Source organism: Carassius auratus, chromosome 44 (genome assembly GCF_003368295.1).
Source record: "Carassius auratus strain Wakin chromosome 44, ASM336829v1, whole genome shotgun sequence".
NCBI lineage: Eukaryota > Metazoa > Chordata > Actinopteri > Cypriniformes > Cyprinidae > Carassius > Carassius auratus.
The window spans coordinates 11,581,125-11,608,605 of NC_039286.1; the positions used below are offsets into that span (position 1 = coordinate 11,581,125).

The window sequence follows — 27,481 nt, forward strand, 5'->3', positions numbered from 1 at the left end:
ACCCTCGGTGTGTGTGTGTGTGTGTGTGTGAGCGTGTGAGCGTGTGATTGTGTTGATTTTCTGAAGAGGAACCTTTGCCTTCTGCTGTCACATCTCCATCTGCTCTACAGCAAACATCAGAGACACGTGTGTGTGTGTGTGAGTGTGTGTGTGTGTGTGTGTGTGTGTGTGAGAGAGAGAGAGAGAGTGTGTGTGTGTGTGAGTGAGAGAGAGAGAGAGAGAGAGTGTGTGTGTGTGTGTGTGTGTGTGTGAATATGTGTGTGTGTTAGGACAACAATGCATCATTTCAGAATTTCATTTAAATGAATTAATAAATTAATTTATGAAAACAATAGTCCTGAAAATTATTTGAACAAGCATTTCATTTAATACATAAATAAGTTTTATTTATGTATATAAGGTATATATATATATATATATATATGTATATATATATATATATATATATATGTATATATATATATATATATATATATGTATATATATATATATATATATATATATATATATATATATTTAACATATTTGGAACATATATGGAACATATTTAATTATAAATTTTTGATTATATAATAAATGGTCAAACATTTTGCAAATAATTAAATATAAAACATTTTATGAGCATAATTTGGACATTATACATAAACCCATTTTACAAATAAGCAAAGACATATATACATAATTTTTAATATATATTTATTTATTTTATTAGGGAAAATATCCACAGGGTGAATAACAATAGACTGTAAATAACCCGCCACATCTGTTTTGATTGGATGGGCGGAGTAAAGAGTCCACCCTGCTGTCTCTAATTGGTCCAAACGCGCACATGCACACGAGGAAGGCGTGTCAGTCGAGTTTGAAACTCCGCCCCGTTTACGCCCTCAGATTAAACTGAATTAACAGCTCTGGGTTCTCTGCCGCTCGGATTCGAGGCAAACACAGAAAACATGGAATAAGATGGTTTTTGAAGCGAAACGGGTAAGTTTCAGCATTCTTTTGTAAGTTTGTGGTGAATCCATTAGATGTAGTTGTTTTAAAAAGGTACTTGAACTGAACGCGAGCGCAGGATGCACAGGAACGCGCAGAGGTTATTAATCGCGCCACAGGAGTTTTAAAAGATTTTAAACTGCGTCCGTTAAACGCCAACGGTCAGTTTCGTGAACTCTCCTTCAGTAACGTTAATTAATGACCGCACGCCGTTAAAGTTAAACATTTCACAGAATTGCCTCGGAGATGTTTGGAAATCTGTTTCAGGAGGAAACGTTTAAGATGTTGGAGAGTAACGTTAAATGTGGTAATCCTTTGCTCTCTGAGGAGATTTGGGGTTTAAAACTCATGTCTAACCATCTGTCCTCAGAAAACGCACAACATAAAGCGCCAGTCAGGAGAAAACCACCCAAAGAGTGAGTAATAACATAAACAGAGGTCAACTGAACCATGACGTCCTTCAGTCTTATACAATTATGATTTTTAATATGACCTAAACAGTTTTCAGTTCCTCCAGGTCTTTTGAGAAGGTCAGTTTAATTTGGTTTGGAGAGAAACTTTTCTTTTTTTTCTGAATGAAAAACAAAATTTACATCTAAATCTCTAATATAATGGTAAATTTAAGTCTTAAGCCACACATTTATTAGATTTTAGTGTGAATGTTATCAAATGTACATCTTAATTTAAAAGTAAATGTAAATCTAAGTCTTGATCCAAATGTTTGTTAGTTATTAGTGTAAAATACATTAAACAAATCTAAATATTTAATATAAATTGTACATTTACACCTTAAGAAACACATTTATTGGATATTAGTGTAAATAAAAGAAAAATATGTATATATAAATTACAAAAATAATTGTAAGTCTTACAATATTTATCCAAATATTTATTAGTTATTAGTGTGAATTACACTAAACGTACATCTAAATATTTAATATAAATGGTAAATTTACATTGTAAAAAAAAATGATTTATTGGATATTAGTGTACATAACATTTAATGTAAATTAGGGCCGGGACTCGATTAAAAAAATTAATCTAATTAATTAGAGGCTTTGTAATTAATTAATCGAAATTAATTGCATTTTAATCGCAGATAAATGTTTGACCTGAGAACAGTGAGAAGTATTTTTTTTCACATGGATTTATAGTATACCATTGAATAATGACTGAATACATAAGCTTAAGCAACAAAATATTGTTTATTTTTGTTCAACCAAGTCTAGCAGACCAGTGCAATTTTTGCCATGAAGTGTAGCAATAGCATATTTAGAAACAATTTAGAAATAGTACATTTCAGAAATTCAGGTAGCTTATAGGTGCTGGAACCTTCTGTAAAGTGATTTTTAAGTAATACACAATACTGTCAATTACATTCAGAACATTGGAAACACTGACTATTAGAAAACATCTCTCTGTTGCTTCAGAGGCCATAACATACTAAGTCCAACTCTCAATAACCTTGGCCAAAACAATAAAGAGTTCAACATAAACTGCCAGTTTTACCAACAAAATAATACATAGTTCAACATAAAGTGTTAAGTCCACGCTAGCTGCTATATGTTTTGCGTTTAGGTGATACTTGAGGTTCGATCATGTGCTGCGGTGATATGCGAACGCTAGTTGGTGCTCCAGTATTATCGGTCCGCCGAAACTCATCCAGTGAGAAATGTTCTGCAGTGCAAAAATAAGTTATTAAAAATGCGGCAAATTTGTTTCTGTAACTAATTAATCTTAATGAACGCGTTATTTTTTGTGTAATTAATTAATCTGAATTAACGCGTTAAAGTCCCGGCCCTAATGTAAATCTAAATTAGTGTTGTGTATCGGAATGAATCTGGCGATACGATAAATGACAGCGGCTCCCTGATACGCAAAAATTATAGGCAATATTAGCATGTTTAGATATAAAATAAGAATGTAACAACTGCCACGAATCTCATATAATTTTATATATATTTTTTAAATATCGATATTGCATTTTTGAGAATTGATACAGTATCACCAAACAAAATATCATGATACTCACGTGTATCAATATTTTCTTACACCCCAATCAAAATATAACGATAAATATAAATCGTAGTCTTGATCAAAATATTTCTGTAAATTCCATTAAACATATGTTTAATGGTAAACCTAAGTCGCGCAGTTATTAGTGTAAATTACATAAACTGTACATTTAAAACATTAAATATAAATGTTAAACGTACATCTAAAGCTTTGCTATAAATGTTACCTGAGCTACATGTTTATTAGTTATTAGATTAAATTAAATAAATCTAAAATATATGTTAGTCTTGAGCTACAAATGTATTAGTTGTTATTGTAAATTACATGAAACGAACTAAATCTTTAATATAAATTGTAAATCTACGTCTTGAACTACAAATGTATTAGTTATTAATGTAATGTATTAGTGTTGGCCTTCATCTGTAGTGTGTGTATTCTGCATGTTTGCCCTGTTTTCTTCCTGTTCATCGTATGTCTCTCTCTCTCTCTCTCTCTCTCTCTCTCTCTCTCTCTCTCTCTCTCTCTCTCTCTATCTCTCGGCCCACTCCAGCATTCCTGGAACAGTTGTAGAGTTTCTGTTGGTTCTCTGATCTCGACACAGAGAGAGAGAAAGACCGAATTGACTCCCCCTGAATTCCACATCATGAAGGTCATTAGGGAGAAAGCTGGGGTTCGAGTCATAGTTTATCCCTCACCCTAACTAACCCTAACATGGGGTCAAAGGGAAAGTTTTCCCAGAAATGACAAATCTTTTGTGACTTGTTTTTTTTCTGCTGAATACAAAAGATATTTTGAAGAATATTAGTATATATTAACCAAATTAGTTTTGTTTTCTACTGAACAAAAAAAGGAGAAAATATAAAAGAGTGATTAAAAAAAATATATTTATCTTTTAGTTCAAATGAAAAGGGATCTGAACTCAACAGCATCTTAACAATACAGCGCTTGGGAGCCATTCATATACAAACACATTTAAAAACATGACTTGTTTTAAAAGTTGAACTACTTTTAGTTAGATATCACAAAAGATGCAGGATGCGCACCAAACACATCCATCTAGCGCACAGTTACATAAGAATATAATAAAAAAGCAGAACGGTGGAAACCAAAAACACATTCTGCACAAAAGATGCTTTTGCTTTTGAAAACGGAAGATGCAGGGCAGTGGAATGGGAAATTTATTTCAAATTTTAATAAATTATGACTTAAGCAGTGCATTTTTATGATGCATTGTTATGTGCGAGACATTGCAATAGTTGTGTAGCCCAAGCTCAACAGTCAAAGCCGTCCATCTAGTGCATGTTTAGAAAGAAAAAACAATGAAAAAGCTGTGCGGTGGAATGCAAAAACACACTGTGTGTGAACGGCCGCTAACTCTGCAGCTAGCATGTTTACACAGACCCACCGTTAAAACTACCACTGGACGCTCACTGGATATTTTTGGGTCCAAGAGTGCCAGTGCAAGTTAAAAGAGAAGGAAACATCAGAGACATGTCTGGGCTCTGGAAGGAAGCAAACGGCTGCTTTATGTCAAAGGTGCCGAGTATTTTTACTAAGAGCGTGAGAGCCGCTACTTCTTCACGTCTTAAAGGAGAAGTCCACCCAAAAATTAAAGAGTCCACCTTCAGGCCATCCGAGATGTAGATGAGTTTGTTTCTTCATCAGATTTGGAGAAAAGTAGCATTGCATCACATGAAACCACCTTGAGTCTCCTGTATACTCTGTTCAATCATCGGCTGACTACACACCAGTCCAAAACTACAGACCAGAGAACCACTCCGACTGAAGAGTTCCTGGAAAAGAGCAGGACGGAGGAACATTCCCGAAGTGTTTACTATATCTCCGAGTCCTGTAAATCTATCTCAGCACAGTCTGGACGCAGCACAGTGAAAATACATCATGACAACATCTGAGTGTTTATTATATGACTTCTGTCTCCGAATTATTAAATGATGCTTAAAGTGAAATTTCAATCTGAGAATCTGGTGGGGAAAAATGACCCTATGATGCAACATCTCATAAAAATGAATCTGAAACCCTAATTAAACAACAATTGAATGTTGTTTTAGTGTCATTGAGGTTTATTTGAGAGTGGACTTCTCTGTAACGCTGCGTATGATGACTTCAGTGCGTCACGGTCTGCTAAACTAATACACAAATACCGGAGGAATGCATGCTGTAAATCGCAGGAGCTCTGGGACGTTTGTCTTCCAGCAGGACAGTGACCTGAAACATTAGCCAAAGCTAGACTGGAATAGATTTAAGCCAGAGAGGTTGATGTCCCGGAGCTCAAAGTGCCAGAGCTCAGAAACACTCGTTTGTCAAATGTTCCCATCCAACGTGACAGAGATTTCACCAGATGAGCCCAAAGAACATAATAAAACGTGTCAAATATAGCACTAAACGTGAACTCTTTCTCTGTTGTTATTGCAGTCATTGCTTTAGGAAGAATGTTTTCTTATCTGAGCGTTCATCAGCCCTGTATTTCCTCTTTGACTTAGTCTTGGAGCTCTTAAATGTGCTGTTTTTGGTTGTTTTGATCTGGTTTTGACTGTATTTAGTGGCTGGAAACTCAAGCTAATTTCACAAATTAGAAATGGCAAGTAACACACTCTCAATATTTCTTAAACATACTCTTCAATCGCAAAAATGCCAAAAATATACATGTATATTTGTTGCATTCTGTAGAATAAATATTGAGGTGTTTCCTCTCTAATTTCATGCCAACTGTCAGATGCTTTGTGTTTATCTCTTTTACAGTAAATGACACTTAAACGTTTTGTATAGTAATCTGTGTAATTGGCTCTCTGTGGTTTATTAATTGCCTGAATGTTAGTTAATTACAGGCCTGTAATGCAGTTTAGTGAATGGAGAATTCAGGATGTCAAGCGTTCTAGCTTCTAGTATATAAATGTTTTAATTCAATAATCCTGTACAGAAGAAAATCCAGATTATACCCCCGACTCCTGTGTCCCGCTTCATCTGTCTAATGGAAGATTAGCTCTGATTAGCCATTAATTAGCTAAAGTGTCTCCCACCGACACACACTCAAAGCCTCTTGTCAGATTAGCTTCAGGTCCAATCAGTTTTTAAATCTCAGGTTGTTATAGGATCATTTATTATCCATGTGCGTTGATTTACCAGTCCGTCCACATGACTCCAAGATTTTGTCTTTGATTTATGCAGCATCCATCTTTGTGGAGACTAATCTCACAACAGCTCTTCTGTCTGTGTCTGGTTTCCTTTGCAGATGATTGACAGGTCATGGCGTTACTCTGTTGTCGTGACGATGGTCTCTTTAGCCTGGCTCCTCCCAGTCATAGCTTCTGCCACGCCCTTCCCCAGGGACCTGCAGCCAATCAGTGTGGTGCGTGTGGAAGGTGAGTCACATGACTGACAGGAGTGATTGTGTTTATTGCACTCATGTCTGTGAGATATTGTGATGTCTGATTGTGGACGATCTGCTTTTGAAGAAACGGTACAGCGCACATTGATTCAGTCATGGTTCTGGCGTCTCGTCTCAATACAACACACACACTCATATCAGATGTTGTTATATTATTTTCATGTGCTTTAAAGCCTTTTTTGTGTTTGTCTCTTAACTATAATAACCCTGATTCCAGACTTTACCTAGAAACGCAGAACAGCAGTTGATCAGTGAACACTGTTTGTGTTTTATAAAGAAGAGTTGAGTTTGTTTGTGAATGTGTTGTCTCTCGTGCTCCACAGACTCGCACCTGTATCCCAGTTTCCAGGGTCTGGTGTTTAATAACGGCTCGGAGCGTCTGGGTCTGGACTATCAGCTCATGATCCGGATCCAGCACATGCTGTACATCGCTGCCAGGTATTCAGTCCAAGATCAGGCTGTTCACCAAAACACATGCCTGGATTGGATGAGTTTTCAAGAAACGTGCTGCTAGTAGACGGTGATATATTTTAAATGAATACAGCTGGAGAAACACAATGTGATTTTTCTCCTGTTTAGAGACCATGTGTTTGTTGTGAATCTCACTACTGCAGTCGATAAAATCATCCCACAGCAGGTAACACACTTTTTTTATCTGCATTTTAAAATATTAATTCAATTGTTAATGTTTTATGCTTTCATTTTATTAATACTGTTTATTACTAGTTTTCAAATTAAAACAGACGACACAGAATTCCTGGGTAGAAATCCCTCTAATTGTAAAAAAATTAAAATAATAAATTGATAATTTGTCGTAAGTTTTACGAATTAAATGTCTTTTTAAAATGTTCTGAATCCAGAAAAAATAAATAAATACTGAATTCTGGAAATCGATTTCATAGTTCCCGAAAAGTGTACTTTTTTTTATTTATTAAATTATTTTTAGTACGTTGTTGTTAAATTGTGTACGTTTCATGGTTTCAATTAATTAGACATGATTTTTGCTTATTAAAATTTACTGTAACCAATGACACAGAGTCCAAATAAATTACATAATAAAATTGTTTTTCTTTTTTTAAAAATAATAACAAAATGGCCCTACATAATTTTTTTTTTTTTTTTTTACAAAATTCCGCTTTCATATCACGTGTGTTTTCAGATCCTGACGTGGAGATCTACAGACGTGTCCAAGTGCGCGGTGCGAGGGAGAAACAGCGTGAGTATCTCCATCAGAGCAGATCTGAGATCAGACGAAGAGCATCTGATACGACACACAGCTGGACGAAACATGTGTCTCTCTGATGAACCCACAGACAGAAGAGCGGCTGAACACATGATGTTCTGTCATGAACCTTCAGAGATGTTAACTCCTTATACTGACATCTGACATCCTTCTCTGATTAATGACAGGCTTCTCATGTATGGGTTACCTGTCCCTTTAAAACACGTATCCTCTGTTTTCAGGATGAATGCTATAATTACATCAAGGTTCTTGTGCCTCGTAACGACGAGACTCTGTTTGCGTGTGGAACGAACGCACTGAACCCGGCCTGCAGAAACTACAGAGTGAGTGCCTGATTTCAGCATCTGTCCCGCAGTCACACACCAGTTCCTCACGCTGCTGCTGTCTGTGTTTAGTTGAGTTCGCTGGAGCAGGTCGGTCAGGAGCTGCTGGGTCAGGCCCGCTGTCCCTTCGAGTCTCGCCAGTCCAACATAGGACTGTTTGCAGGTGAGAGGCTGAAACACACCTCCATTATCAACCAAAACCATCAAAACATTTAACATTTTTAAGTCTAGCTGCAATATTTCTCATCTTAATTTAACTTAATCTACTAAAATAAAAAATACATTTATTAATAAAAACTAATATAACCAAAATAACTAAAAATGTAATTATTAAAAACTAATATAGTTCTTTATAAAAAACGACAAAAACAAAATGACTGCAACTTTATTAAAAATTTTTTATTATTATAAATAGTAGTAGTGTTGTTGTTATCATTACAGCATCATAATAAAATGATGTGCATTTAACAAAATATTTTAAACGTTACAGTAAATGGTAAAATTTAGAATTACATTTTTACAATAAAAAAATAATAAAACTGTATTTTTATGATTTTTTTTGTATAGTCATATTAAATAGTAGTTATTTTGTTAAACAATAAAAGTAATAGTCACTAATAATAATAATGATAGTTATTATTATTAATTTATTGATTTAATTTGTACAATTTAAATTATACAATTATAGTATTTTCGTTTTGTATAGTCACATTGAATATCAGTTGTTCTGTAAAATAACAACTATAATAATAAAAATAATAATAATAAATATTAGTAGTAGTGCTATTATTGTTGTTGTGTTATTGTTAATAATAATAAAACAATGCAACACATTTTAATAAAACATTTTAGTTTACAGTAAAAAAAAAAAAAATATATATATATATATATATATATATATATATATATATATATATATAATTTTAAATAATAAAACAGTGTTCTGATTGTTTTTGATCAATGTTATTGTTTTGGTAGTCCTCCTTTTTTTGTGTGAAGCCAAATGCAGGCTGTTGAATGATGGTATTATTGATTGATTAAATAGCGTTTGATCGTCAGCTGTCACCAGACTTCATCAGTGTCTCTGTGTCTGTGTGTCAGGGGGTCATTTCTATTCGGCCACAGTGACGGACTTCCAGGCCAGTGATGCAGTGATCTACAGGAGTTTGGGAGGAGAGGGGCGTCCCGTCCTGAGGACCGTCAAATACGACTCCAAATGGCTCAGAGGTGCCTCGTTTATCTTCAGGAACCGTTCCTCAGATCACGAGCGTTACACTTTATTTTAAAGTGTCCTTGTTACAGTGTAATTATAGATATAAGTACTGAGTAATATTATTGTTTTGTTTCTACAGAGCCTCACTTCCTGCATGCTGTCGAATACGGCAACTACGTGTACTTCTTCTTCAGTGAGATCGCAGTGGAGCACACCGGCGCTGGGAAGGTGAGTGTGTGTGTGTGTGTGTGTGTGTGTGTGAGAGAGAGTGTGTGCGTGTGTGAAGATTTAGACATTCAGTTCTGTTCTAAAGTCGTTAGGTGTGTTTGCAGTAAAAGTAAAGTTGTGTATGTACCCCATGTCTCCTGCTGCTGTAGGTGGTGTATTCGCGTGTGGCACGTGTGTGTAAGAACGACAGCGGCGGCTCCACGCGTGTGTTAGATCGTCACTGGACGTCGTTTCTGAAGGCACGTCTGAACTGCTCTGTTCCTGGAGACACCTTCTTCTACTTCGACGTGCTGCAGTCCATCACCAGTGTCCTGCAGATCAACCAGCGGCCCGCGGTGGTGGGGGTCTTCACCACACAGACCAACAGGTGCACCATCACCACACACACACACCGCACTGCACACACACACACACACACACACACACACACACACACACCACACACCCTGCACCATCACCACACACACCCCACACACACCGCACTGCACCACACACACACACCACACCACACACACACACACCACGCACACACACCTCACACACCGCGCACACACACCGCACCACACACACACCGCACTGCACCACACACACCACACACACACACACCTCACACACCGCGCACACACACACCGCACACACACCGCACCACACACACACCGCACTGCACCACACACACCACACCACACACACACACCTCACACACCGCGCACACACACACCGCACCACACACACACACACCGCACCACACACACACACACACACTGCACCACACACACACACACACACACACCGCACCACACACACACACACACACACACACACCGCACCACACACACACACACACACCGCACCACACACACACACACACCGCACCACACACACACACACACACACACCGCACCACACACACACACACACACCGCACCACCTGTTTGATCAGTCTGTGTCTGTGTGTCCCAGCATTCCCGGCTCAGCAGTGTGTGGGTTTTATTTGGATGACATTGAGCAAGTGTTTAATGGGAAGTTTAAGGAGCAGAAGAACAGTGATTCAGTGTGGATGCCTGTACCTGAGGAGCTGGTGCCCAAACCACGGTAACACACACACACACACACACACACACACACAGAAATAAAGTGCTGCTCGCTTCACAGTAGGGCTGTCAACGAATATTATAAATTAGAATATATATTCGAATTTCGAAGGTAAAAATTAATATTCGAAAAAAAAGCTAAAGCTCCAGCTAAACAGTCATGTCTTGACACTTAACGTTACTTTGCATCGCCCGCCGCAAGCTCTGTCTGCCACACGACATGAGGCCATAACGGATCAAATAATTTCGTTCATTTGTAAGGACATGAGACTGATCAGTATCGCGGATGGGGCAGGCTTCTGTTCTGTCAAGCAATGGATCCGAGGTTTGATTATTTATCGTTTCATGTCAAGGAAAAGGTCCATGTTTACCACAGCACAGCTCGCTCGGAGCATTCAATGTCAGCTCTATATGCTGTAAAACTTCAATTTATATTAATAATATTAGTTTCAATCACTGAATGAAGCCTGCTATATTTGGGACAACAGTCGCGACCTTAAATTGCTTGCACAAAAATGTGTTTGTTCATTTAAACCGTTATGCTCAGAGCACGTGAGGGTGAGAGAGCGAGGTCTGCAGTCTTGGACGTTAGTTGATTTCCTTGTTTTTGTTTAGGTAATACATTGTCATATATGTTTAAACTTAAATAGACTCTATACAAGTAGTTATGTCTCTTTGTATTATTTTGTACTGGTATTGATTTAATGCGTGTCATTGACAACCTGCGCCACCAGATGTTCGAATAGTTCCAATATTCGTGTTTTTTTTAGGGAATATTCGAACGTCATTTTTGAGCAATTTTGACAGCCCTACTTCACAGACATCTGAGTTGCAAAAAAAAATTGCATAAAGAAAAAGACCATTAACCTAACCCACTTAACACCAAACGATTTTACCCCAGTTTTCATTATTGTATTATGACTATATAATATATATATGTATATAGAGAGAGAGAGAGAGAGAGAAATGCAGCATCACGTGTCTAAATGAACAACAGTGTTTCTGCTGTCAGTGATTTCCTCCACTAGAGGCTGCTCTCACACTGTATTGTTAAAAGCACTATATAAATGAAGGTGACACTGGTGTGTGTGTGTGTGTGTGTGTGTGTTCAGTCCAGGTTCATGTGCAGGTGAAGGTTCAGCGTCCTCCTACTCATCCTCTGTTCAGTTTCCAGACTCTGTGCTTTCATTTATTAAGACACATCCACTGATGGACGAGACTGTGTCATCAATCAACAGCCAACCGCTGATCACCAGCACCGCCAGCAGGTACACACACACACACACACACACACACACACACACTCACACTCACTCACACACACTGTCACACACACACACTCACTGATGTGTTTGCTCTCTGCAGGTATAGGCTGACTCAGATTGTGGTGGATACAGCGGCTGGTCCTCATCAGAACCGCAGTGTTGTGTTTCTGGGCTCTGAAGACGGCCGTGTGCTGAAGATCCTGATCAGCTCGAGAGAGAACGGCTCCAGACTGCTGGAGGACATCAGCGTGTTCAGTCCCACACGGTGAGCGTCACAGCAGCAGGACACACATCAGCTGCTCTCATCAAGCGTTTCTTTACCGAGCTCACCGTGTTGTTTCAGGTGTAGCGGAGAGCGGAGGGTGTTGGGTCTGGAGCTGGATCAGGAGCATCACGCTCTGTTTGTGGCGTTCTCCAGCTGCATCATCAGAGTTCCTCTGAGCCGCTGCGCTCAACACGGCACATGCAAGAGGTGACACACACACACACACACGCCAATCCACGCTGCAAACACACACCGTTCAAACATACGTCAGGTTCAGTGTCTAACACCAGTAACAGCGCCACAGTAAACACAACACAGGGATCCCTGAAAAACAAAGGCTCCCTTACAGTACCTTAATACAGCAAAATGCATTATATAGGGCCTTATGAAAATAACGTTTTTCCCCAAAAATTGTTTTCTTTTTTTCTCATATTCCATTAAAAATTTTATTTTTGGGGTCCCATGAATTTTTCTGGATTACATTTTAATAGTTTAATTACATTTTTGAGGCCCTGTGAAATGTAACATTTTTCCCAAATTCTGTTTTCCATTAAATTTTTTCTGTATTCCGTTTAAAAAAATTTATTCAATTTTTACATTCAGTCCAACAAATTCATAGCACTTTAACAAATTAATAATTTACATAAGAGAAAAATAAATAATAATTAAATAACTTATAATTAAATTGGTCTGGATCTATTTTTTTTTTTCATTTTTTCCGGATTGTATTTTAATTATTAAATTAAAATGTATTCTCAAAAAACGGTGGTAAATCAAATAAAGGCATACAACATAAATGTTCTGCTAAACAAAGAAGTTCTGTTTACAATGTAATGTTTAAACAAAAACATTGAAGAAAACTAGTGAGGTTCCTTAAAATAAAGTTTAAATAAATGTATTGTTAATATTATTATAAGTATTATGAGTTTGAGACAGATTTGACTGTACAAGAGCAACTGTGATGCAGCCTTGTGTTATCTCAGTCACTTCAGACAGCGATCTCATTACTCAGCCAGAAGTGTATGTGTTCAGAAGCTCATCCTGGTCTCGTAATCCTGCACAGACGCTGTCTCCACACACACGACCCATACTGCATCTGGCTGCGGACCGGACGCTGTGCAGACGTGGCTCCAGGGTTCAAGTAAGAGTGACCTGCAGCAGTCAACCTGATGCCAGACGAGCGTAAACTAAACCACCTGTGTGTGTGTGTGTGTGTGTGTGTGTGTGTGTGTGTGTGTGTGTGTGTGTGAACAGGGCGGGCTTTGAGCAGGACGTTGACGGTGACCAGTCACATTCATTTGACGCGTGCATCAGTGAGTCACATTACAGCAGCGATGCTTCACTTCTGAGATAAATACTGTCTGTCTGTCATGTTTAATCTCAGAGCTGATCTCTTCTGTGTCTGTGTGTCAGCAGCAGGAAGTGATGTGAGCTCAGCGGTGGATTCAGCCTCCGGTCAGTCTCACACACATCTACTTTATTTAAATCCTTAACGTAAAATATTTAGGAACAAAAGAAAAGAGCGTAGAGAATGACATGAGTGTGTGTGTGTGTGTGTGTGTGTGTAGGTGTGAAGCAGCTTCCTGACGCAGCGGGTCTCGGCGACGGCTTCCACTTCTCTCTCCTGGGGGCGTGTGTGCTGGTGGCGTTCGTGTTGGGTGCCGTCGTCTCCGGCGTGCTGGTGTCCTGTTACTGCGTTCAGAGATCCCACCAATCACAGGAGCCGGAGGCGTCGCTCTCGCTCACCAGCCTCGCCAAACTCAACCGCCTCTTAGACCCCAAACCAGACAAGAACGACCTCACATCCTCTCAGATCTACAGCTCCGGGACGCCCGGAAAACCACACACCACTGAAGACGAGGAGCTGGTTTCTGACCTGCCCACCCCGGATCTGACGCCCGAGCTGCCAATCAAGAACTTAAACAGCCAATGGGAGAGAAGCCACACCTACAACTCCACCAATCAGACGCTTCCCAGCAAGCACACGCCCTCGGAGGGCCACGATGATGATGTATTCAAACACACACACAATCCAGTTATCACCATTATGACTTCATCTTTATTCCCGGGCGACTCCGGCTCGTTGCACACCCCAACATCATATTACAGCTGCCTGAAAGAGACGGGCGAAACCTCCGCGCTTCAGCAGATTCAGCCGGGCTCCTCGCAGCGCCACGTCCTCATAAAGATGGGCAACGGCGTCACGACCGCCCGCCAGCACCGATTCAACCAGAAGTCAGCGCCGGCGGGAAACATCTACGAGACACAGCGTCCGTTAATCACAGGCGGCTCGTGTCTGACGCGACAGCACAGCTACAGCGAGCCGCCACACCTGCAGCGCACGGCTATCATCAGACGCACAGAGTCACTCAAACCACAGATCCCCCCCAAACCCACATACATACCCCCCAAAACACTACACCTGCCCTCGCACGCCAAACACAGCTACTGACCTCTGACCCCAGGACACCACCCACACCGAACCAACACTAGCACACTTCATATCACTGGCCTACACTTAACCTCTAAATAAAAACTTATTTTTGCATTTTTTAATGCATTTTTGGTTCCCTTCTCTCACACACTCACACAAATTCTACTTTATTCCACTGGCTTTTTAATTATTTTTGTAAATACCCAGCAAAAGATGAGCATGCACAGTATATACTGCATAAATCTCATTATGTTGCATCCAGGTATCTTTCAAATAATTAACTATTTTTCCATTTATTTTTGTTCCCTCAAAAAAAAAAATTGGATTATAGTATATTAGATAATCTTAAGAAAAAAAGATAAGGGCGTTCTTAAGAAATGTTTAGAGAATACAAAATCGTATATTTTTTTTGCATATTCCTTAATCGCAATTTTTATGTTTACATTTCACAAACATTTTGGGGATCTAAGACAAGTTGGAGGTTATCCGAACTTAAAATTGGTACTTTATGCAAAAGAGTACTTCACATTCTCTAAGTGTGTTTGTGTTTCATTGAAAGGAGTGTGTTCTCACAGCATCACAACAGACTGATATTATTGAGCTGCATTAATGAGATATAACCTGTTTGTATTGATCTGTGCCTTACATGACAGACCTGAGGTCAGAGGTCAGAGGTGATGATGCTGACCCGTCAGGATTCTTTGACTTGTGAATGTCACGTGACTGATCAGTGTCTGTTAGGAATCGATGATGAAGACAGAAGAGGTCAGGACCCTATCAAAAGTGCTGGTGACTGCTGAAGCTTTAATATAGTCAAATATTCACAGTTTGCATTTCACATGCAAAAAAAAAAAAAAAGTAAATATATTTTTATTCTTGTAAACTTTTGATGCAAAGCAACCTTAATGAAACTCCATGACTGATTTTTAGCTCACTTACTATGGAAGTCTGTCTCCATCACGTCTTAAAAGAATAGTAATTGTGAAATATTGTTATATAACAATTTGGACTTTATATTGCACAATTCTGACTTTTTCTCTCTATATTATGAGACAAAAATAAGTTCTTTTATTTTGCATTTGGTGGCAGAAACGGACTTCCTTGTTTACAAACATATTTTCACTGCTTAAAATCACAGGTCAGAGGTCAGTTCCACATTGGCATTTTTGTTTGTGTGACAAACCCCTCCTCCTCTGACAGTAGCTCCGCCCACATGATCTTCAGAGGCTGTGATTGGTGCAGCCTGAGGGTTTGTATCACAGAACATTTGGCATTGGTTTAATAACAGCACTATATTCAGTGAGTTTGTGTAATCTGAATGAAATCACTGACCATTAATAAACACTGGCACAGTTAAAACTCCTGTTTTGCGTTCATTATATGATGCTAACTGTACAAAATGCCATGTCAATGTGTTTTCCACTAGAGCACATGATCTCTTCAGATTCAACGGGTGATTAAATGTGAGCTGCAGTCATTAGTGAGTATCTGACTTTATTCTCTTTAATAACACCATGATTTACAGCTTTATTCTGTCGATCCGTTCTGCGTCTCACACACACACACCTTTAAAACTCAACCTGAATATAAACAGCTTCCACTTACATCATGAAATCCATAAACTAGATATATAATGAAAAAAAAAAGCATTCTGTTCAATAACCATAGACTTTAACTGCAGCTGGAAGTCGTTAATAAGCGTTTGCTTTGTGTTTGGGCAGAAAACTGAAGTTTTTAGGTACGGGACCCAACAGCATCTCACTGCAAAAAATACAAAGACATGTTTTAATACATTTAACAATATTAGACTAACTGGATCTGTTTGATCCATGTTTTAAGCAGCACATCCAGGATCTTTTAATTGCATGCCTTCTGGTCAGAAAGACTAACTCACCTGATGTGGATCCAGTCGTCCACGTGTTGGCTGGCCATCAGAGACTCCATGTAATCTCGGCCCAGGTAGAACGGCGGACGCTCGTTGATCTTCTGCGGGACGCGCTCCAACAGACCCACAGGAATATACCTGAACACCACACAAACACAAACACTTTCTCTTATTATTGATGTCTTCTGGGTTCTGACGTCATAGTTAAATTTGAACGTCATGAGGGCGAGTAAATGACCACAGAATATCAATTTCAGTGTGGAATAACCCCTATTAAACCCATCACCTGCACAGGAAGGAGAGCCACTCCAACAGGAAGTTGCGTGTCTTCTCGACGCCCTGCGTGTCGGAGCCCCAGTGCTCGAGGCCGTAGTTGGTGAAGTCTCGCAGGATGTCCAGACGCTCTCCGGAGGAAATGTCCCAGTGTCTGTTCTCCTTGATCTCAGTGAAGAGCCATGGCTTGATCAGCGCACCCCTGCAAACAGGAAGTAGTTCATTCAGAGCCGCCACAGATGATGATGATGGTGATGATGATGCAGACTGACCTGGCCACCATGATCCCAGACACTCCAGTCTCTCTGGCCTTCATGGCGTCTTCATACGACAGGATATCTCCGTTACCTGCAGGAAACAGCTGCACTGTCAAGCGTTTGCACTGGAACCTGCATCTTCAGTCTGCGTCAGTGTATTTACCGAACAATGGTACGGGAGCGGCCAGTTTTGAGCAGGTGTCGATGTATTCCCAGTCAGCCGACTTCGTGTAACGCTGTTCGCGTGATCTGCCGTGTAACTGTGGAGAAACAGACTCAATGAAGCATCCTGATCACGGCGAGTAAACAATGACTGAATCGTTAAAAGGTCTTAAATCAGAATAAAGTTTTAAATTCATTAAGTAAAAAAAATCAATAGCTTCCTAAATGTTTTTGCCCTGTTTTCCAGTACAATTCTAATTGTGAGACAAACTCGCAAGAAAAAAGTCAGAACTGCGAGATGTATACTTAGAATTGAGAAAGTAAGAATTACGAGAGAAAATAAGAATTGCAAGTAAAAAAAATTAATTGTGAGATGAAAATGAATTGCAAGGAGAAATGGCCAACAAACTCCATTGCGAGATGTAAATCAGAATTGCGAGAAAAAATGGGAAATGCGCAACAAACTCCATTGCGAGATGTAAATCAGAATTGTGAGATTAAGTGAGAATTGCGAAAACAAATGGGAAATGCGCAACAAACTCCATTGCGAGATGTAAATCAGAATTGTGAGAAAAAATGGGAAAAGCGCAACAAACTCCATTGCGAGATGTAAATCAGAATTGCGAGAAAAAAAATGGGAAATGCGCAACAAACTCCATTGCGAGATGTAAATCAGAATTGAGAGATTAAGTCAGAATTGCGAGAAAAAAATGGGAAATGCGCAACAAACTCCATTGCGAGATGTAAATCAGAATTGTGAGGAAAAAATGGGAAATGCGCAACAAACTCCATTGCGAGATGTAAATCAGAATTATGAGAATTGCGAGAAAAAATTGGAAATGCGCAACAAACTAAATTGCGAGATGTAAATCAGAATTGCAAGAAACAATGGGAAATGCGCAACAAACTCCATTGCGATTTGTAAATCAGAATTGCGAGAAAAAATGGGAAATGCGCAACAAACTCCATTGCGAGATGTAAATCAGAATTGTGAGATTAAGTGAGAATTGCGAGAAAAAATTGGAAATGCACAACAAACTCAATTGTGAGATGTAAATCAAAATTGTGAGGAAAAAAATCAAATTGTGAGTCAGATTTTGCAAGAAAAATTGGTTGTTGTGCAACAAAATCAGAATTGTGAGATGTAAATCAGAATTAGGGAAAAAATGGGAATTGAACAAAATCAGAATTGCGAGAAAAAGGGAATTGTGAGACGTAAATCAGTATTGAGAGAAAAAAATTGAATTGGGCAACAAAACAGAATTGTGAGAAAGTCAGAATTGCGAGAAAAATATTGGATCAGAAATGTTGAGAAGCAAATCAGAAATTGTGAGGAAAAAAAGGGAATTGCGAGATATAAACTCAGAATTGCTTTAAAAAAAGGACTGCTTAAGATAAATGTATTTAGATTTAAATTTCTAGACATTTGCACTGAAAAACAAGACAGAAATACTGAGTAAAGCATCAGTTTTTGTAGTTCAGTAAGTTATTTCAGTATTTTTTTAGTAAAATGAATTAAAAGGTTCGTACCGTGACGAGCGACACGCCCCACTTCTTCATCTCAGGGATCAGCTTGTGTGCGATGTTACAGTTCTGCTGGACTCCGGTGCGGATCTTAACCGTGAGAGGAACGTCCAGCACCTGTGAATACGACAGTGAGTGACACGTCCCCCCGAAACACGCTTCAACACCGAGAAAACACTTACAGAGGTCATGCCCCTCACGATCTGCTCAAACTTGCTGGTTCGTGTCATGAGGCCACATCCTCCGCCCTGAAGACACAGAAATCAATTGCCAAAAATCACAAAACACAACCCTTTATAGACTTTAAAGCCCTAAAGGAATCTCAGATAGCAGCTAAATGGCGTGGTGTCAGCAAATCACCTTCTTGTAAACGAGGTCGATGGGGCAGCCCGAGTTTATATCCACAAAATCCACATCGACGTACTGATTGAGCAGCTCGGCACATCGGGTCATCGTGTCCGGAAAACAGCCTTCCAGCTGTGTGAGAATTAACAGATATAATAACTGAGCATGAGCACAAACCTTTTCAGTCTTAAATTACCCTCTGGACACGTCTTCATGTCTTTATGTAGTTGTATGTGTGGTTTTATTATTTCACAGGAACATGAGGTTCATTAATAGTGATAACGTATCAACACATGGACACAGTTTGGCATTATTTACGAGTCTTGAACGAAAACTGAATATCAGTGTGATTATTAAACTACAAAGGCTGCCATTTAATTAATTAAATTATTAATTAATTGGATTGTAAACCTTCCTGTAATGAGGATAAATAAAATAAATCACATCTGGTTGATTCGCTCTGTGGGATGGAAGGCAAAAATGCATCAAACAATAAAATATAAATAAATAAAATAATATGGAATTAATTTGTGATGTCACATCCATGCAAATCAATAATGCATTGAAGAAATAAATGAATAAATAATAAAAATTTGAGATGTCACATCTGGTTTATTTGTATGAACGATGCAAATTAATAAATGCATTGAGTAAATAATAAACTAAAATAATAATATACTAAAAAAGTAATAAAAAAAACATTCATAATAAAATTATAAAATAATTAATTAAAAAATATATTTTTTTGCTTTATTTTTAAGTGTAATACTATAATAGCAATATTTATTTTGCGTTTATTAATTTTTTTAAGTAATAATTAGAATAATAATAGCAAATATTATTTTATATCCATATTGATACAGTATATAAATCACAAAACGTTGGCTAAATTATTCAGCCGTACAAACTGGAACAACTTCTTCAAATCCCATGTTTATAAGACACACCCAGCATTAACTCTTGCACTGTGATGTGTTCCTGCAGTGATGTGAGTCACGACCGGTGTTCTGTCGATTTGTCCTACGCTGTCAGATTTTCCTACCTCCCACTAAAACAGTGGGTACAACGAAAAATGCTACTGTAAAGTTATGATTTATTAATGTCTACACCTACCACAACCCTAATCATACCCTTACAGTACTACAAATACAGTAATTATGTGTTATATTCGCGGTTGTAGCTAGAAGGGATACAGTTACAGGAAACCAACAATAAATATTAGTTCCTACCAATTAGATTGCGTTTTTTATTAAAGTCTACACCTACCCCAACCCTAAACCTACCCTTACAGTAATGCAGATACATTAAATATCGTTGTTTAGCATGAGACTAAGGACGCGATATTGATGTGCGCGTGCGCAGTAAACCCGGGTAGGAAAATCTGACAGGGTAGGATAAAATGTCAGGACACCGGGTCTCGTACCTGAACGCCGAACACATCTTCAGAAGCGTGTCTCTTGAGCAGAGCCCATTCAGACGTCTGACCCTGCAGCAGGTTCGTGCACATGGCCATCTCTCCACACGTGATGTCTGCTCCGAAGCGCTTGCACACGCGCCTGAACGGCAGGTTCCCACACTGCACCACACACACACACACACACACGGGATGAGCCGGGTTCTTACAGACCGTGCATGAAGAGTAACACTGAGAGTTTACCGTAGTGAGAGGAGCCAGATACAGCTTGTCTCTGAAGTCCACCTGAGATACACGAGACGCGTCATGTGACAAATACATGTGACATCACAAATCAACATTGCATCGCTTCAATAAAGTAGTATGTTCTTCCAGACGAACCTGTTTCTTTTCAGACGGGCGCAGCTTGATGATGTCAGCGTCTGTGATCGGCCCCAGCGTCTTCACCGGAGGAACAGCAGCGTCCTGCAATCCAGGAGAATAAACCTTAGCTTTCACCGAATGTCTGATAAATCGGAGGTGTGTGTTGTGTTTAGCAGCGAACCGCTGTGTCCGCTCCGGGAGCAGCAGGTTTCTCTCCGCGGCCCACGCTCTTCAGGAACGCCTCGGCTCCGGGGAAGCGCTCCTGCTTCTTCCGCAGGCGTCTCTGCAGGTCTTTGTCCAGGAGGTTGGTGACGGTGTCTGTGGAGCGTCCGCACACATCCTGGTTCCTCAGGTTCTTCAGCTCGGGGCTGGTGTGAGCTTTAGAGAACCTGCAGGTGAGTCCGTACTGACACCAGCCGAAGCTGTTGAACAGGGGACACTGATCGCCCAGATCCTGCGCTTTACTGGACAGGTACTCGCTCACGTCGTGCAGGAAGCGGCATTTATCTCCGTAGAAGCACTTCGTGTCTCGCTCCTGGAGGAGACACACACACATCTGCTTCAGTCGCGCTTCAAACAACAGAAGAACAGCTCACACACACTCAAGCGTATCTATAAACATGTGTGACCTGGACGATGGAGGGACACAGACGTCTCTCTTCATAGCTCTGAGGTTTGATGTGAGGTCTGGATTTATTCTGTCCTCTCATCTTCTTCTTCTTCTGCTTCTCGTCGTCTTCTCTGTCCAGCTTGACCTTCTTCTTCTCTGGTTCTCCCGAGGGTTCCTCCGAGTCTCCGTCTGCTTCATCTCGGCTGGGACGCGGCCGGCCCGACGCCAGAAACTCATGGAACTTGTCTTTAGTGGTGAGGAACCTGGAGAGACGCAGAAACACTCAGAGAAGCTGGACTTGATTATCAAATCAAGAGCTGATGTGTGTGACCTACTGCTCTTTGATGAGCGCTGTGCCTCTCTGCTGCTCCACAGCCGACTCCATCCTCAACACACACCTGCACACACACACACACACACACACAAATGCACTGGTCAAGAGAACAGGGTTCTGTGCAGAAACATCCATCTTCACATATGAACAGTGACCAGTCCATTTACATGTGATGGAGATAACACTGGGGCTTTTAAACTGAGGGACAGTCGAGAGAACAGCTTCAAATATTACATATTTGACTGAAATAAAAATAGGAAAAAAATAACTATTAAAATATATTTAAAATAAAAGGATAAAATATCTTAAGAAATTAAAAAAAATAAAGATAAATGATTAAAATGTGACTGAAATAATTTTTTTTAAATCTATTGAAATACATTAAAAAAAATATATATATATATAAAGAAATAATTTACAAAATATATAAAGATAATCAAATGATTAAAATGTGACTAAAATAAAAACAGATTAGAAAATCGACTAAAATATATTTAATATAAAAAGTTAAATTACTAAAAAATAAATAAATAAAGATATAGCTAAATAATTAAAATGCTACTGAAATAAAAATAGAAAACTACTATAATATATTTAAAATAAAAGGTTGAAGATAATTTTCTAAAGAAAATTGTTAAAAATGTATAAATTATTAAAATAATTTTTTAACATATACTTTAATTTTAATAAAATGAATTAAAAGAAACTGGTAAAAAAAATAAAGATATAAAAGTAAATAAATTATTAAATACAATTATAAAATGAGAAAAATCTATAATAAATCCAATAGTACAACACTAAGAAAAAATACTAAGATTAACTAAATATTTCCCAGTTAATATAATATGATCTTTATATTATGAGGATCATATTATTTCAGGGTCGGTGGTGTCTCTAAAAGATCAAAACAACCGTTATTACATACATAAAGTTTCATTTCAGGCTCGGATAAGACACTGGTTATGAAATAAAGTTAACTTTATATGTCACTATGATTATAATTGACCTAAAACTGAAAAATCTCAAATTGAAACCTTTAAAGTCTAGAGCCTCGAGACTGGTTTTACTGAGATCGACGGGATTAAAGGGGTTACAAGTGTCGGAGAGTCGAAAACAAAGCGCGTATGTGAGGCGCGTGCACGTGTCTGGTATAACAGCGATCATACAGCAGCTCTACGATAGATTCAGACTCATATCTGATCATGTTTATTGATCTTTACCCACCTGCCAGTGAAGACTCGGGCCGCACATGCGATCTGCGGCTGCGCGACGCTCAAACGTGTCCGACCGGAAACACGAACACACCGCGGCGCAGTTCCGCTTCAGCACGACCCGGATCAAACATTGCAGGATTATAAATGAACCAGAAGCACGAAACAGTAAAGCCCAGTACTTTCTAAAAGGAGCCTAGTGTCAGTGTTACATATTGTCCCGAACAATAATTTCGATCAAACAATGAAATATATAACAAGTTTATCAGAATTTGCGCGCGCACCGAGAAAGACGCGCATTTGTTATGGGCAGAAGCGCGTGAATTCATTAACATCTCTTCTTCTTTGATTCATTTAGATTTTCAGACTTTATTTCCGCAGTTTTTAGCATTTCACAAACAAGTATCAATTAATAGACCCAGTGCTAATCATTAATGTGTGCACATTTTAAATTAATAACTCAAAACATCGTTTTTACACATTTATGTATGTTGACACATGGTTCAAACCATCAAACAAACACAGCAAAAAGCTACAAATACAGGGGTTTTAATGTTCTTGAACAATATACAGAGTCTTCTAGTGCATTTATCCTGATTCAGCTCATTTATCGTATTTGTTTATTAAGAACTCATTTCTCACAACTATTTGGACGAAAAATAAACATTTAAAGAAAATAAATCATTTTAAATGTACACTGGAATCAGAATTATATTTAATGTTTTTACAGAAGCGTCTTCTGTTCATCAACTCTGCATTTATTTGATCAGAAACACAGAAAAATCAGTAATATTGTGAAATATTACTATGATGTGAAATAACATTTTTTTATTTTAATATACATTAAAGTGTAATTTATTTCAGTGATGCTCCGCTGTATTTTCAGCATCATTCTTCCAGTCTTCAGTGCCACATGATCTTCAGAAATCATGAAAATATGATGATTTATTATCAGTACTGAAAATGACATTTTTGTGGAAACTGTGATACTTATCTTCAGGATTCTTTGATGAACAAAAAGTTAAATAGAAGAGCGTTTATTTAGAACACAAATCTTTTCAAACAATATACACAACAGTTCAAATGTTTGGGGTCAGCACATTTATATTCTTTCTTGTTTTTTGAAAGAAATTAAAACTTTGATTCAGTGAGGATGTGTTAAAATGATAAGAAGTGATAGCAAACATTTATATTATTAATAAATATTTATATTTTGATTAAATGCTGTTCTATTTAACTTTTTATTCACCAAAGAATCCTAAAAAAAAAAATACAGCAGTTTCCAAAAAAAAAGTGAAATATAAAATAATAAATCAGTATATTATCATGATTTCTAAAAGATCATGTGACACTTTATACTGGAGCAATGGTGATGGAAATTAATCATTGCATCTCAGAAATAAATTATATTTTAAAAGATATTGAAATAGAAACCATTATTTTATATTCTAATAACATTATGCAAGATAACTGTTATTTTTCCGTATTTTTGAACAAATTTTGAAGACACTTTGAAGACACTTCTTTAGGAACATAAATTAATAAATTAAACCCCACCCGTGATGTCACGAGGGCGAGCGCGCGTCTTCGTTCTCGGCCGAGCTCAGTCTCTCCAGTTTAGCGAGGAAGCGCTTCCTGCTGGAGTCGAGCACAGCGATGCCGCTCTTCTGGAAGTCGTATCCGAGTCCGTGCAGGTCGTGCAGACGCTGTCTGATGCAGTCGATGCTGAAGTCCAGGACCTTGGGTTTCTGCACGACCTGCTGCACGTGGATCCCTCCGTCCATCAGACAGTCCAGCTTCTGGTTCAGACGCTCGGACGAGACGAACAGCACCAGGGAATAGTTGAGGATCATCCTCTTGAGCTCGTCCTCGCCGCAGCCCAGCGAGTGCAGCTTGGTCCGCAGGCTCTCCAGGTTCCTCTTCAGGCTCTCGTGCGAGACGTCCAGGATCTGCGCGCCGTGCGACTGGAACAACGCCAGCGCTTCGGCGTGGCTCAGCCTCAGGGATCCGGAGAGCAGCTCCACGTTGGCTCGGATGCGGCCGGTGCTGCGGATGAAGACGTACAGGTTCCTGGAGATGACGGTTCGGGCGAAGCGCTCGGGGTCCTTCCCGCCGAAGCTCACGCAGACGCTCTTCAGGAACTCCACCATGCTCCGGTTGAGCTCCACGCTGTTGGAGAAGGTCCTCGGCGCGGTGGTCACCAGCCGGTGCAGGTCTCTAGCCGTGATCCCCAGCGTCATCAGGAAGCAGATGTTCTCCTCCAGGTTCTTGTTGTCGCTGGAGCGGAAGAAGGACTCGGGCGAGCGCGAGAGGACGCCCAGCACCTCGGCGTCGCTCCTGAACACGTTCCTCCACAGCCTCCAGCGCTCCTCCAGGTGCTCGCAGGAGCGTGTGATGGAGCGCGGGAAGCGGGAGATGATGCTGGCCACCGTCTCCTGATCCGCTCCTTTGCTCTGCAGGAAGTGCGCCAGGCCTTGTTCGTTGGTCAGGTGTCTCCTCAGGACGCCGGGCTGCCGTCTGCGAGCCGAGGCCAGGTCCACTCCCAGGATGGACAGGTTCTCCAGCAGAGACTCGTTCTCCGGAGGAGGAGCGTGTTTGGAGCTGCAGGCGCGGGGGGGACAGGAAGTGACACACATCTTGTGACGGGCCGCAGGAAGTGCAGGATCTGTCGCTGTAGCATCACTCAGCTCATCTGTCTGATACGAGAAGAAGTTCAGCTCTAATAGTGTCTGGTAAATTGAGTTTAAAATCTGTTCTTGAGATGCTTCTTTGGTTTTTCTTAATGTTTTGAAAATGTTATTTGTATATTTACTTTTTAATATAAACATTAAAATATTTATATGTACTTTTTTATTTAAATATAAACACACACACACACACATATATTATATTTTGAAAATGTTATTTTTGTATTTACATTTTTTCTATCTTAATATAAACTTATATATTATAGTTTTTGTACATTTCATTTTAGTTTCAGTTATTTTAGTACATTAAGTTACACTAAATGAAAAAGAAACATTTTAGTATATTTGATAAACTATTTAGGGGTTTCTTAATATTTTGAATTAAATTTTTATGTTGTTTTTTGTTTTCATTTTAATTTAAGTTCAAGTAATGTTTATTTTTTGGTAATTTTTATTAGTTTTTTATTAATTTTTGTTCCTGCACTTCACATGTATTCAATTACAGAACACATCATACAATTAAAGTGCTTTACTTAAAAACTAATATTTTATTTTTATTTCCATAAGTTTAATAACAAATCCAATAAAAAAGTAAAACATAAGTTACAATAAAATAAGCATAAATTAGTAACACAAAGTTTAGTGCATCAAGTTTAACTATATATACAGATATTAAATTATTTATTGATTTAAAAAGGGTTTTATTTCACAACTTTAATGTAATTGTGAATCAATCAATTCATAATTTATTCTTTCCTATATTCATGATCAAGGCTTTTTTTAACACAAACTGTTTTGTATAAAGTGTTATAAATGAAGTACTAAATGAAGCTTATTTTATTAACACAAAGCACTTTTTATTTGATTTAGAGGTGAAATATAACTCGTGTTTTATTCTCACATATTAAGAGGCTTATCTGAATAATTACATACAAATATCAACCTTTATATGTTTAATGTGTAATCTGTGCATTAAACACACCGCTGACAGAACACTGACGTATCAATAATAATAATAAACTTCTGTATGAACATCTGAGGCTGTTTACACAGAGAGGAAAGAGAAAGACTTGAAGTGAAACTGCGAAACAGAACATCACTAACACACAGATCTGTTACGTGTTTATACACACAGGCTTTTCGTTTTAACCCTAATTCGTGCACACTGTTCTCTGTCAGTGTGTGTTTATATCAGCGGAGTTATTTTGACCTACCGATGTGAGCACGTGTGCGCCGCTGCTCGGTGTTTCCTGCAGAGACTCGTGTGTGTTCAGTGCGCGTCACAGCGCCGCCTGCCGCTCCGGAGGACACGCTACAACAACACGCCTTTAATACTGCCATCATCAAGGGGCCGTGTGGGGAAATACACTGTCAAATATGAGAATAATTAGGAGATTGATTTATTTAAGAATGTCTATGGATGTGATGTTTACAATTGAAGTTCATCTACAGAAATCAGGACTCTAGGATCTTGCAATCATAACTTTTTCTCATAATCTTTTTGGTTTATATCTCAAATTATGATTTTTTTTCTCTGAATTCGGAGTTTATTTCTCAAAATCATGACTTTTTTTCTCTGATTTTTGAGTCTATATCTTGAAATTATGACTTTTTTCTATAAATTCTGACAAATTCAAAAAGTTTTATTTCGTTTCTGACATGGCATAAAAAAATTTAACATATCTCATAATTCTGACCTTTTTTCCAGATTTGTGAGGAAAACAACTGAATTATGAGATAAAATGTTGCTTTTGTTATTTTTTATCCTGTGGCAGAAACCAGCTCCAGAGTTCACACAGCCGTCTCAAACTTATTCAGTTCATTTATATGCGAGTGCATGGAGGCCGAATGCACAAGTGCACTGATCTGTGATTTTAATACAATGAGTCCTTCTGCTTATTCATAGGTTTGCAGGCTGAGAATGCCAGATGTCTGAAACACT

General features: G+C 38.8%; 3 protein-coding genes across 5 annotated transcripts; 1 reads left to right on the forward strand and 2 right to left on the reverse strand.

The window, feature by feature from the left end:
- Positions 1–869: 869 nt before the first annotated feature.
- On the forward strand, positions 870–14,590 carry LOC113062494 (semaphorin-6D-like). Of its 3 annotated transcripts, none has more exons than XM_026232389.1 (18): positions 870–981; positions 6,257–6,386; positions 6,736–6,850; positions 6,992–7,049; positions 7,572–7,628; positions 7,877–7,978; positions 8,051–8,141; positions 9,080–9,205; positions 9,331–9,419; positions 9,569–9,786; positions 10,380–10,511; positions 11,623–11,778; positions 11,876–12,040; positions 12,119–12,247; positions 13,104–13,181; positions 13,295–13,353; positions 13,454–13,495; positions 13,609–14,590. In XM_026232389.1, exons 1-18 carry the CDS (start codon positions 961–963, stop codon positions 14,490–14,492), a joined length of 2,652 nt encoding a protein of 883 aa, XP_026088174.1. In that variant the 5' UTR covers positions 870–960; the 3' UTR covers positions 14,493–14,590. The 3 variants fall into 3 exon arrangements, with proteins under 3 accessions (XP_026088174.1, XP_026088175.1, XP_026088176.1); XM_026232390.1 differs by having other exon boundaries at positions 13,457–13,495; XM_026232391.1 differs by having other exon boundaries at positions 11,623–11,765; positions 11,872–12,040.
- A 1,361-nt stretch (positions 14,591–15,951) lies between these two features.
- Positions 15,952–22,932, reverse strand: LOC113062496 (tRNA-dihydrouridine(47) synthase [NAD(P)(+)]-like). The gene is made up of 15 exons (XM_026232396.1): positions 22,866–22,932; positions 21,643–21,705; positions 21,327–21,570; positions 20,879–21,232; positions 20,716–20,799; positions 20,578–20,619; positions 20,344–20,496; positions 18,936–19,052; positions 18,758–18,823; positions 18,582–18,692; positions 17,053–17,149; positions 16,905–16,980; positions 16,646–16,834; positions 16,369–16,497; positions 15,952–16,235 (listed from the first exon to the last, which is right to left on the reverse strand). The coding sequence occupies exons 2-15, from the start codon at positions 21,690–21,692 to the stop codon at positions 16,166–16,168; spliced, it is 1,782 nt and encodes a 593-aa protein (XP_026088181.1). The 5' UTR covers positions 21,693–21,705; positions 22,866–22,932; the 3' UTR covers positions 15,952–16,165.
- An 821-nt stretch (positions 22,933–23,753) lies between these two features.
- On the reverse strand, positions 23,754–26,858 carry LOC113062506 (transcription termination factor 1, mitochondrial-like). The gene is made up of 2 exons (XM_026232409.1): positions 26,754–26,858; positions 23,754–25,548 (listed from the first exon to the last, which is right to left on the reverse strand). Exon 2 carries the CDS (start codon positions 25,486–25,488, stop codon positions 24,418–24,420), a length of 1,071 nt encoding a protein of 356 aa, XP_026088194.1. The 5' UTR covers positions 25,489–25,548; positions 26,754–26,858; the 3' UTR covers positions 23,754–24,417.
- Positions 26,859–27,481: the final 623 nt, after the last annotated feature.

Bases quoted from the DNA above. Each gene is read 5' to 3' on its own strand.
- LOC113062494 (XM_026232389.1), top strand. From the start codon at position 961: ATGGTTTTTGAAGCGAAACGG. The intron at 7,629-7,876 runs GTGAGTATCTCC...CTCTGTTTTCAG, and splicing joins CGGTGCGAGGGAGAAACAGC to GATGAATGCTATAATTACAT. The intron at 9,420-9,568 runs GTGAGTGTGTGT...CTGCTGCTGTAG, and splicing joins AGCACACCGGCGCTGGGAAG to GTGGTGTATTCGCGTGTGGC.
- LOC113062496 (XM_026232396.1), bottom strand. From the start codon at position 21,692: ATGGAGTCGGCTGTGGAGCAGCAGAGAGGCACAGCGCTCATCAAAGAG. The intron at 18,824-18,935 runs GTGATTTGCTGA...CTGTGTCTTCAG, and splicing joins TCGACCTCGTTTACAAGAAG to GGCGGAGGATGTGGCCTCAT. The intron at 16,498-16,645 runs GTGATGGGTTTA...TGTGGTGTTCAG, and splicing joins TGGCTCTCCTTCCTGTGCAG to GTATATTCCTGTGGGTCTGT.
- LOC113062506 (XM_026232409.1), bottom strand. From the start codon at position 25,488: ATGTGTGTCACTTCCTGTCCCCCCCGCGCCTGCAGCTCCAAACACGCT.